The sequence below is a fragment of the Apium graveolens genome, chromosome 8 (genome assembly GCF_009905375.1).
Source record: "Apium graveolens cultivar Ventura chromosome 8, ASM990537v1, whole genome shotgun sequence".
In the NCBI taxonomy this organism is placed as follows: domain Eukaryota; kingdom Viridiplantae; phylum Streptophyta; class Magnoliopsida; order Apiales; family Apiaceae; genus Apium; species Apium graveolens.
The window spans coordinates 246,788,542-246,800,867 of NC_133654.1; the positions used below are offsets into that span (position 1 = coordinate 246,788,542).

Below are 12,326 nucleotides of genomic sequence, written 5' to 3' on the forward strand. Positions count from 1 at the left end.
CAATAACGAGGACGACGATTTGTCCAATAAAGATGAGGACACAGTCTCCTAGCCACAACTGCCACATCCCCCCTCTAAACGCAACGAACCGACAAGTTCGGAGAGTAACGTTGATGGTTAAGGTTATGTACACAAAAAAAAAATTCATTCATCAACACACACTCTCTGATCAAATTAATATCTTGTATTTTGAATTATCCATACAAAAACCAGTTAACTTATTCTCATACCGGAGGTGAATCGGGGGATCATCTACCGCATTCATCTCTTTGTAGGCCGAAGTTTATTCATCGGGACGGAGACCAAGTCGGCAGAGAATTGGTTATAATATTTGGCGCCGTTTGTGGGAATACGAGATTAAGTCCTGAGATCAGAGACGATGACTAAAAGCAACATTGAGCAGGGCCATTCGAGGTTCACCGATCCGAAAACTAATCCTACGATGCAATCTGTGATTAACCCTCGGAATCTGGGAGCTGATTTCGATGAGGAAGCCGAAATAGTCCCAACTCCTGAAGAACAGGAGATGCTAAGAAAGCTGAGAGCAGAAAATATCGCCAAAGAAAAGGGAAAATTGAAAGAGGCCGATGAGACTCAACAAAGGACCAAAAATGGGAGGTCGATGTGCTGAAACTCAATGTCATAAAGCTACGAAGGGAAGAGTTAAAACTGGAGGAGAGAGTGCTTAGAGCATCACTCGAAGAAACCAAAGGGGCTAAGAGTACTCGAAAAGAGAAACGAGTCCACGTTAAGGAAGATGATTCCACGGACTCTAACTCACACCACGGGAGGAAGATGACGAAAGTTATTTTGACTTTGGAGTTTGACCATGAAGAAGAAGGTGATGTGTTCGGCACTAGGCTGTCCATGCTAGAAAAGGCCATGTTTGGGGACAAGAAATTTAACCGTAAACCGGTTGTGACCTAAGAAATAGAGGCATATCGGCCTCTTCCAAGAGAAGAGAACAGTTTTTAAAAATGACTAAGTTCAATGGGAGGGGGATCCTGAAGATAATTGTGACAAATATGAATTATTGATGACTGGCGTGGGTCATATCCAGACGATGTTGTGTAAGATATTTAAGACGTACCTAAAAAGAGGGGCTTCGATGTGGTACAAATCGCTTCGTCCATATTCGATCCATTCATATGAGCAGCTGAAGGAAAAGTTATAAGGAACTATTCACACCTATGCCGAAGAGACAAAGATAATGAGACTCTCATCCATTTTAGGCAGTGGAAAAACGAGTCCCTAGGTGATTACCTAGCCAGGTTTAAGGAGGAAGCAGACATGGTCACCGATCTGAATAAGACAAAGGCTATGGGATATCTAACCACTGGACTGGGCCCAATCAAAGATAAAAAAACTCATATCATCTCTTTATGATTATCCCCCAAAATATCTTAATGACATATATGTGATGGGTGAGAACATTCGGAGGAAAATGGAAATTCTGGAAGGGTATAGAGAGCCACGAAGAGAGGGCCGAAGCAGGCAGTCCGATCTTATGAGTACTCTCGAGGGTCCAACCGTGACCGAAGGGAAGATCGTAGGAATAATAATAAAAAATAGACTGGTCGGGGCCTGGAAAGGTGAAGAGATGGAGATTTGACCACGTTTACACCTCTTAATGCGTTGATCTCCAAGATTCTCCATGAGATTAAAGGAAAGACATGCTTTTTCCATCTCGCCAAAATAAAAATGGCTGATCACCAGAAGAATTCGGACAAGTACTGTGACTACCATCAGGATAAGGGGCATAATACAGATGAATTCTTCCACCTGAAGAAGATAATTGAGAAGATTATTAAGGCCAGAGAATTGAATAAGTTTGTAAGGGATCTGAGGGACAAGATGGAACAGAACGATGCAAAAAATAGAGGGATCGAAGAAATATATCAGGGAGAGGTGAAGACCATCTCAGGTGGCAGTGCCCTCGGTCTTGATAGCAAGAATGCCAGAAAGAGGTAGCCACCAAGTTTATAACATGTGTCAGTTCAGCCTTGCCAGGAAGGCCATGCCCCTCTCCTTTACCGAAGAGGACTATGAATATGTCATATGCCCTCATGAGGACCCACTTGTAATATCTTTTTCCATCGGACATACACTAAGATGAACCTAGCGGGACAATAAATGGAACCGTGCCGTGAAACACCTCTCGAGGCCTTTGGCGGACATCATATCCCCTCTGAAGGTACGATCACTTTACCTATTATTATCGGTAAATTGCCCTGTACTGCTGAAATATAGGTCAAGTTCTATATTATGAGGGTTGAAAGCCAGTATAATCCACTCTTTGGCCGACCCTTCTTATCCGTTTTCCAAGTCGTGGAGTACATACCCCATCTCAAGCTGAAGTTCCCCACGGAAAAGGGGGTTGGTATGATGAGAGGGGACCAGAAGATGACGAGGATTATCATGCTCGAGGACCTCGACAAAGATAAGGAGTACGAGGAGAATGACTTAAAAGGGAAAAGAAAGTGTTTTGAAGCCGAACCAAGTGGGAATAAATAGTTACTGAATATTGAACTGAAGAAGTTTGGAGCCGACCTGTCTTGCCCAATTGCCGAGCATGGGGCCGAAGTAGGAGAGGTCGAGCTCTACGCTGGATGTTCAGGAAAGATGGTTCGTATAGGAAAAAATATGGAACCTGACCTGAAGGAGAAGGTTATCACAGTGGTAAGGCAATACCAAGACGTATTCGCATGGGGTCCCGAAGACATGCACGGGCTAGATCCGAAGACAGGTAAGTATTGCCTTAATGTGAAGCTCGAGGCTAAGCCCGTGAGACAAAAGAAGAGAAGCTCGAGGCTAAGCCCGTGAGACAAAAGAAGAGAACCTTCGCCTCAGAGCGACAGAAAGTTATGGAAGCCGAGGTTGAAAAGTTATTGGAATCCAAGTTCATTGAGATTGAATACTATGATTGGCTTGCTAATGTAGTCGCAGTCAAGAAAGCAAACAATAAATGGAGGATGTGTGTAGACTACCCAGACTTTAATAAAGCATGTCTGAAAGATCATTACCTCTTGTCGAGCATTGACCAGCTGATAGATGCCACGGCCGGCTACGAAGTCCTCGGCTTTCTTGATACCTTTTCGGGTTACCATCAGATAATCATGAATACGGCTGATATCCCAAAGACAGCCTTCATCATGCCAAAGGGAACATACCCATACATTAAAATGCCCTTTAGCCTGAAGAATGTAGTGTCAACCTTTCAACGTATAATCAATATAGTCTTCAAATAATAAATTGGGCGCAATATGGAATGTTATGTGGACGATATGATTGTTAAGTCACTTTTCCAGGACCACGCTAAAGACCTCCGAGAATATTTTGAAACTCTGAGAAAAAATAGCATAAAGATTAATTTGAGCAAGTGCATAAGAAAAAGGGGATCGATTATACACCGTAATTAGGAGAGGGGAATGATTCAAATCTCGATTATGGGTCCACTATCCTCCCCGATTCAATCTCCCTCGGCTTGTTGTGTTTGTTGTTTGTTGTGTGTCTGTGTTTGTCTGTGTTGTGCGTCTGGATTTTTGTCTGTGTTCTGTGAGTGTTTGCCAGGGATTGCATAAGAAATAACTGACCCCAACCGCTGAAATTATTCGCGGTCTGTGGGCTAGGGGTAATTTGGTAATTACACCGTACCGTGGATAATTTCCGCGGTCCCCTTCATGTTATTTTTAATCCCAGCCGTAAGATCCACCATCCAAGGGTGGAAAAACTATTTGTTATCTACCGGTCTACAACAACCGTTTTAAAATTTTATCAAGGCCCAAAGAGAGGCCAAAGAAGTAAAACTTTGTCAAAATTTTACTAATGCCCAAAGAGAGGTCGAAGAAGTAAAGCTTTATCAAAATTTACTAAGGCCCAAAGAGAGGCCGAAGAAGTAACACTTTATCAAAAAATTACTAAGGCCCATAGAGAGTCCGAAGAGGTTAACAACAAATATATCTATATATATGTATATATATGAAATTATATATTACAAACCCTAAGGCAATGGTAGTCTAGCCCAATGGCAATAAGTTCACAGAAATTAAAATTAAGAAAAAATTACATCAATCGGAAAGGTTTTGGTCCGGGTCTGAAGAAACGACGAGAGGCGCGTCATCATCAGCTCTTCCGACAAGGTCTTCTATCCCGACATCCAGCAGAAACTTGTAGTCCCATCCCCTGCCGGAAGCCCGAATAACAACTTCATCAAAGCCAATATGGAAACAAGATTTCTCTGTCCGCTCCAGCTTCTTCTTCTCATTTCGAAGTATCTTCTGGGTTGCCTTCAACAGAGCATTTCGCTACTCCACACGCTTTTTCAGACGGGACACCTCCCCTTTTAAATTTCATTTACCAGTAGTCAAAGACAAAGCTTGACCTTTAGACACTTCTCTTGCTCTCTACTCCCGTCTGAGCTCCTCCTCGGCCTATGTGACCCTGGCTTCGATCTGACTCGTCGCCTTCATCTTGGACCCTGTCGGCTATAGCAGCCGCCTAAGGAATAGTATGCCATAAAAATAAGAGAGTGAAAGTAAATACAAGCCAGGACTAATACTCAAGAAATAAAGAGGCACGACGTAACGGTAAAGGTAAAGAAAGGGGAGAATGAAATATAACAGAGAAAGTCGAACCATCAGCTCGGTGCAAGCATTAGAAAGGTCCAACGCATCATAAACTTGTTGATCATTCGACAACATGAGATCGCGAAAGAGATCGGGCCCGACTTCCATTGCTGATGCACGAGCCCTTGCCACGATGAAATCCGAGGAAAGTACCCACCGGCTCAGGACAAAGGTCTCAATAACGTTACTGTCATGAGCCCTTCCCCTTTTTCGGGGGTCATCCAAGGCAACTGCAGCATACGGCCGAGTCTCGCCGGTTAACTCCAAGGAAGGAGTGGCAGAGTGTGAAGGAGAAGAAATGGGCACCCGGGTGTCGGCGTCCTCCGGTCGAGAAGTCCCCGCGACACCCTCTCTAAAGCAAGCTTTTCTTCGTCCTTACGCCTTTTTCTTTCCAACACCTCATGTCGCGAAGACACTGCGAAAATAAAAACCCAAGGAAAATGTCAAATACTCGAAGTCACGAGAAGCAGTAGCTTTATACAAGTAGAATTGGAAGAAGAAGAAAATAAATAAAGTATATAAGGACAGAAATGTGTTACCACTACTCCATAGGATGAACAGCCAGTCTCTGTCCTGACTACTAGTTAACGACAGCCTCGGAGCTTTCAGAGACACTAAAGACCCGTATTTAATAGCCTATTCAGGATCGAGGTAAGGCATCACAAGCCGAGTAAGTTCGACCTCACGCCAAACCCCGAACTCTGCCAAATAGATGTTAGAGATGTAGCACCAGTGTGGGTGGCTTTTCTTATTACTGGATTGGTGAAGTACCAATCCCCTCGGCCAGCTCTTCAACCAATGGTGTAGAAACCTGGACTTTTCCCGTTTCTACGGAAATCGTAGTAGAACCAAAATAACTAGGTTGAAGGCTTGATTATCGCCTTCAAGCACAGACATTGGAAATTATTGATGTGTATGAATCCGTTCGGATCCATCTAGGCAAAGACAATCTTCATTTTCCTGAACAGACTTTTCACCAATTTTAGGAAGGGGGCCTCGAGGCCGCATTTAAAAGCGGCTTCAGAAATCCTGACGGCTTAGTCTCCGTAATTCGACAAAATCGGAGGGTATAAAAAATCTGATCCGGAATTTTCGGATGGTAGAGATGATAGACCCCCTCGGAATTTGATATTTGTCATAAAAAATTTCTATGTCTGTCTTCTCCGGCTGTGAGGGATTGTTGGCAGCTGGGAAGGAGGAGATGTCGCTGAAGTGGGTCGGACCGCTCGGCTCCGCTCCCGCGCTAGATCCATGATCCTACATCCAAAAATTAGGAAGCATTAGCCGTGCACTCAGATTGCATAACTATGGGAAAAAAGGACTAAAAGAGAAAGACTAGGTACAATAGGTCAGGATCGGCCCGAAGAAAGAGACGAAGTTTTATGGACTTAAGGGATCGGCTCCCGAAGAGTATTCTAGGGCTTGGACATTTTGAAGAACGTTCAAGACTTACATCAACATGCATGCCATCTTTAAATCCCGACAAGTCCCCAAAAAAGAGAAGAGGGGTGTTTGGGAGACGATTCCCGAAGACTGTTCCAAGGCTTGAATGTGCCGAAGCCTGTTCCAGCCTAGAAACAACCTTGCTTACCTTCTTTAAGCCCTCTAGACCAAAAACAGAATAAACAAAGAGGGGAAAGAGGGAGAACGACGAAAATGCCTAATAACCCCGTACAGACTCAAACCCTTGCAAACCCCCGCTAAAAGGATAGGATAAAGAATTTAGTGTTATGTAGAAGATTGGAAGCACAATATGGTTGTTGAGGGAACTTTGACCTTGTGCTTTGGGAAGAGGTTTTTGCAGTGAGCGATCATTGTTTGTAAGAAAGTGAAATGAAAAAGAATGCTATAAGAGACTAGGAATATATATATAGGGGTAAAAAGATGTGCCCTTTAAGTTTCGGGGTCCAAGAGACGTTGGTTTACCAACGGTTGAGATCAAAACGTTTGGGATTTAACGGCTAGATGAGACTGGGGTTTTCGAGATGGGACAACTGTCATCATTATGGCAGGCACAGTTTCCCAAGCGACACTATCCACCAAAAACTGCAAAGTCAGCTGAAAAGATTGGACTCCGGCTAATTTCAATCTAATTTTAGAGATTTACCATCCCAATATCACTCGTTCAAATTCTAGCAAGCGTTTGGATATAAGCAGGAGATCATGCAGATGGAGTGCTAAAAAAAGGCATTGTACTCTTCAAGAATCAAAATTAAGAATTGTCATCTAACACACATATCTTTGATTAATTTAGTTAATATGGACCGACCAATTGTAAAAGATTATCCGGACATACACTTTATATGGGCTGTATATTAATCCACTAGACCCCGTCCATTTCTTTATCTGTTTTCCACGTGGCATACTCCGGTTGGGCAGAGCTAGGATATCACATGGGGAACTTCAGACAGGGCCCACACCATACTTGCGTGTCTGTGCCACGTAGTACAACTCAAGCACTTTTCCATGCTGACACATTACACGTAAGGTCAAAAATAGCAAAACTCCGAAGTGTTTAGATAAAGTAGATAACAGAATGGCAATGCAGAGCAGCTGAAAAGTATGTGAATGACTGATGTGGTGGGGTTTTACATGTAGATATGTATATTCTTTATTTTAAATAATTATGATGATCATGTAAATATAAAAAATATGCAGAGAGATAGATACATGTAGATTCTTGTGACTCTCCATACCTACTTTATCTATTTCAAGTCTCAACTAACTATACTTTGTTCAGCTTCATAAGTGCTTCTGCAGAATCAAACCAAAGGTAAAATATATGTACAGCATGACTAATAGTTTAGGTTGTTAATCTTGAAATTATCAGATAGGTTGATTTACTGTGTATTATATGATCTATGTGATTTTCTTGCCATAAGTTCTTAATTTTGCTAGCTTATAAGATTTAGAAGATTGCTTTTATGATCGAGAAAAGATTAGCGGCACAATTTGTTGTTCGCTTGCGGTTCGTGTCATTAGTCAATATGACTATGTATGGAACTGTCATGTTGTACATGAAAATTTTCCTAACATGACAATTGGAGAAATTTGTAATTTTCTGGTTCAGTATACTTACAAATCAGTTTGGCATGGTTTTTGGTAGTTTTTTTAGCGAATTATTCGTCTGTTACTTTTTCTTGTGGATTCATATTACTTCATATGTCATGTTTTTTGTGTTTTATTGAAAGTTTGTACAGGACTTGACAATAGTATGTTTATATATTTTTACTTTAGGCAGAATAAACATCACGCAGTAACTTGTAATTTTTAATCTGTAGTGAACAAAAGGTAAAGGCCTAAAGCTGATCAAGGCTCTAGAATAAGCAAAAAAGGTGTGATGCTTTTGTTGTGATTAATTTTGGGCTTGGAATTGTTCAGGACCAAGCTGATGGATAAAGTTTGTGAATACTGCAAGATTCTGAAGCCAATTGTTTATTGCAAGGCAGATTCAGCAAATCTATGCCTGCAGTGTGATGCAAAGATTCACTCAGCAAATGCTCTTTCAAACAAGCATTCGCGCACCCTTCTGTGTGAGTCATGCAGGTGCCACTGGGCTTATATCCAGTGTTCTAATCATCAGATGTTCATGTGTCATAGATGCGACCGCAGCAAGCACAATGTTTCATCACAACACCAGAGACGTGTGATTAGTAGTTATATAGGCTGCCCTTCTGCTATAGATTTAGCGGCTTTGTGGGGATTTGATTTGTGTGCTTCTAATTTTGGTCGCCGAGATCAATTTCCATCCACATCATGTGTGTCTGCGGACACAGGTACAGTTAGTTGTCACACATTGCTGCATTATCCTTCTCAAACTGTAGGCTCTACAGTATTATCCAGAGTGGAACCTCTTACTTCACGCTCAAATGCTGAACAGAAAGCGGGATTGGCAAGTAAGCATTCGAAGGTAGGAGATTAGCTCTTGGCTATAGAATTAATTGTACTATGTGACATTTGATTGTTTATGTTTCAATTTCTTTTTCATTTTCTGACATTGACACATTTTCTCACTTGCATGGACTGTTGAGACTAATTATACTTTCTGGACGAATTTTAAGTCTGCTAATTAGTACATTTCTTGATAAAAGAAAAATACAGAAAAGGTGTATTAGCGAGACTTGAACATTTAAGTTTTTCCCAATATGTTTTGATGGAAAATCTATACTTCTGTCTTCTGCTGCACAGTTCAATACTACTGTTTTCTACTGTACAATACAATTTAGCTGTTGACATCTAACATTAGCAGTTCAATACTTTCCTTTGGCCTAAAACAAGTCAGTTTGCTATGAGATTCATGAGGTTTTAAGTAGAACTTTCTGCCGCCCTGAAAGTTTCAGTAGCCAAATAAGTCAAGGTATTTCTGCTGGCAGGCAGAAGTAACTCGTCGTATCAACTGGCATTAGTTCAAAAACATGTAATTAAGTATCTCTTCGTGTCTTTGAATATCGTGTACTTAAAATAAAAACTTTTCATTTCTGCTTCTTCACTTTGCAGGCCTTTCTCAAAGGAAGTCAAGAAGAAAGCACTTCCTTAATTCTGCAACAAATTCTTGATTTAAGAAGGCTTCAATGCAGTGATGGAAGCAACTGTTCATCTTTCATACTTTGCCTAGAACAGACTGACGTGTCCTCACTTGAAGATTCTCAAAACTGGAAATTTCAGAACAAGCTTGATCAACAATTGCAGGATTCCGCTGGTCTTGACTCTGTACTGCAGCAGATAGGCAGTCCTAACGAAGACCTTGATGTAGATTCTTTCCCTTTGTCATTCTCTCAGTTGGACCACTTAACCTCATCTTCAATTGGTGAAACAACTTTGCAAGGAGATGCTATTTGGCAGTGCAAAAGCCCAAATCAGAGTGGCCAGGTTAATTGGAATCCACTTTCTTATTACTTTTCTAAATTAAAATATGATAGAGAAAAAACTACTCCTCTTGTTGAGAGTGTTATCAAATCTTAATTTAGGATGAGCTGCCTCAGATTCATATATGTAGTTTACATGGGTTAGTGGTTACATTGCTATATAGCACCCCAGTAGGAAACATAGCTCTTCAGTAGAAAGTGTCAAGCTCTACATAAGCAGAGAAAATTTAGTTATGTCTTACATGCAAGCCAAACTTTTAAACCGAGCACCAAGCAGTGGTGAGATGTTGTTTGTAAATTTTTATCTGGCTAACCATACAAATTTATACAGTTAACAATGAACTGTAAGCTTATGCATAGAAATTATCAGAACATAGTTGTAAAAGAAAATTCAAGGATATCGATGGAAGTAAGCTATTTTCGCATGAATGGGATACATTTCATCTTTTATGGATTATGATTTTCATATTTACTTATATAATTTTCCGTTTTGACTTATCCTTGTCTTTCTAAATTTTCTTATTTTCTGCAAGTTTAAGAATTTTCTATAGACAGAATCAACTATTTATTTAGCATATATGCTGCAGTATCAAAATGCCTTAACAAAGCATGAATTACATCTGCAGCTATGGTCGAAAACTATGCAAGACCTTGGAGTTTGTGAAGAACTAGGTTACTTGGATGAGCAAAGCATGCCAGATATTGATTTGACATTTCGAAATTTTGAAGAACTCTTCGGAGGGGGTGAGCATGAGCCAACACAAGCTCTTGTAAATGATTTATCTCAAAGATGTACCACTTTGGAGAAGGATTTACCTTCTGATAGTCTGGAGCATGAGTGTGCCAGTGGGATGGAGGTTTGAAAAGCACTTCCGTCTTTTAATCAATTTGTTTTGCTTTCATTTTGGCTATAGATTTCCGCTGTAGCCAAGGATGCATGAACATTCGACCGTAACCTACATTATTAGATAACAACTTAGCAACACAGTACAAAATTCATGATTGAGAATTAAAAGACAACAGAAATTCTGCTTTTAACGATTCCATTACATTCCCCTTGTCTTATCTTACACTCTGTAACTTTTATTCCCGATGCTTATATATGTTCATCTTAACTTTTCGCATGATCTTTTCCTTCATATATTATAAGCTTTACACGCTCCTGTGGTCTTTGCTGCTAAGTCTTCCCTGCAACTCTGTAAGGAAATAAATTGATCCTAATACTCTTTAAGAATGAAAGATTTTTTGTCATCCAGTTTTACAGTCTTATTTTGCAAATTATTTACGTCTTCTTAGTTCACAGTGTGGAAAGTAGGACACTGATCATATTGATAGACTATTGCCTTATAATTGTATATAGGAACCTTTATCTAATAATCTCCTCAACCAGGAAAGCAAGCAACCGAAAGCCAATGAAATGGTCAGAATAGGCAACAAAGAGAAAAAGAAGATACGACGGTAAATTCCCCTCTCTACTATCTCCTTAATTGTAAATTAAGTCATGGACTCTTCTATGAAGCTACTGTTAGAATGATATAAGATCCAGGAAAGGACCTTTCTTTAATACCTCGGGGTTTTAGAATTGGCAATTTGTTTTAGGTTAAATAGCTTAAGCTCATCTGATACGTCTAAGACTTTATGGTATGCTAGTACTAGTGTGATAACATCATAATAGCTGGTTCCCTGTAATTGCAGATTCTAAATATCACACATTTAGGTATGAGAAACAAGTTCAGTATGCATCTACGAAAGCATTCAAAGAAATTATCAACTGAATGAAGAAAAACTACAACACGGTAACACGGGGACTGGAGATGCAGCACAATAGCACAGACCTATTTACGTTTGCTTGAACGTTGGCATCTTGTTTCTGTATACAAAAGTGAGCATCAGGGACACATGAAATCATACATGTCTGCTGATATACTCTTGCTATGAATTTACATAATTTAATTCTTTTAGTTCCTGATACAAATAGCTCTGTTGCGTCTCAAGGCATTTCTCGAACATTAGTGTGATATAGCTGTTAATCAACTTACTGTATGTGACTAAAAATTTATCTAATCAACTTACTAGAATACAATTGTCAAAAGAACAATATGATTACGATTGCGACAAATTTACCAATGTCTAATCAAATAAAGTACTAATTAAACACCTAATATATAAAGATGGAAGATGCCTGTTAAGAATTTTCTTAATTTTTATTTTTTATTCTTAGTCTGTAGAACTGTAGAAGTGCTTAAAGAGGGGAATCTCTATTCTCTAGTCGCTGACTTGCATTGCAGGTTTCAGCTTTTTTCAACTATGTTTTTGCACACCATCACAATTATATTTCACATAAATCCGACCGGGCTGAGTGAAAGGTCCGTGAGGGACGTTGAAATCCTGGTTCCGCCACTCCAATTTTATTTGCATTGCCATGGACAACAGGTAACTTGGCATATTAAATCTCGTCACCCTTTGAAAAAGAGTGAATTGACCTCTTTCCTACAATTTAAAACCCATGTCATTTCAGTCAAGTTAATCTAAATATGCATCACTACTGTGTCATGCTTAAGAAGTAGAAACAAACAAAATTATTAATTCAGCTGAACTGTTGCTTGGGGCCATTAAGATTTTGTATTAATATTCGATATCAGCAATATGATTGCTCTGAAATACGGCAAAAATTTATGTGGTTGATTCTACTACACTAATCCAATGGACGATTCAAGATCTTGAAGAGGACAATGTTATTATTATTTTAATAATAATAATTACTTAATGGGCTATATATAAATATATCAATTATATTAGTTATTTATTATATCGGATTAAATTAAGTGATTAAATA

General features: G+C 39.8%; 1 protein-coding gene across 5 annotated transcripts; it reads left to right on the forward strand.

The window, feature by feature from the left end:
* Positions 1-7,216: 7,216 nt before the first annotated feature.
* On the forward strand, positions 7,217-11,465 carry LOC141678514 (putative zinc finger protein At1g68190). Of its 5 annotated transcripts, none has more exons than XM_074484857.1 (7): positions 7,217-7,398; positions 7,907-8,535; positions 9,123-9,494; positions 10,117-10,347; positions 10,641-10,688; positions 10,851-10,948; positions 11,186-11,465. In XM_074484857.1, exons 2-7 carry the CDS (start codon positions 8,017-8,019, stop codon positions 11,190-11,192), a joined length of 1,275 nt encoding a protein of 424 aa, XP_074340958.1. In that variant the 5' UTR covers positions 7,217-7,398; positions 7,907-8,016; the 3' UTR covers positions 11,193-11,465. The 5 variants fall into 5 exon arrangements, with proteins under 5 accessions (XP_074340958.1, XP_074340957.1, XP_074340959.1 ...); XM_074484856.1 differs by having other exon boundaries at positions 7,218-7,398; positions 8,007-8,535; XM_074484858.1 differs by lacking the exon at positions 10,641-10,688 and having other exon boundaries at positions 7,221-7,398; positions 8,007-8,535.
* The last annotated feature ends 861 nt before the right edge of the window (positions 11,466-12,326 follow it).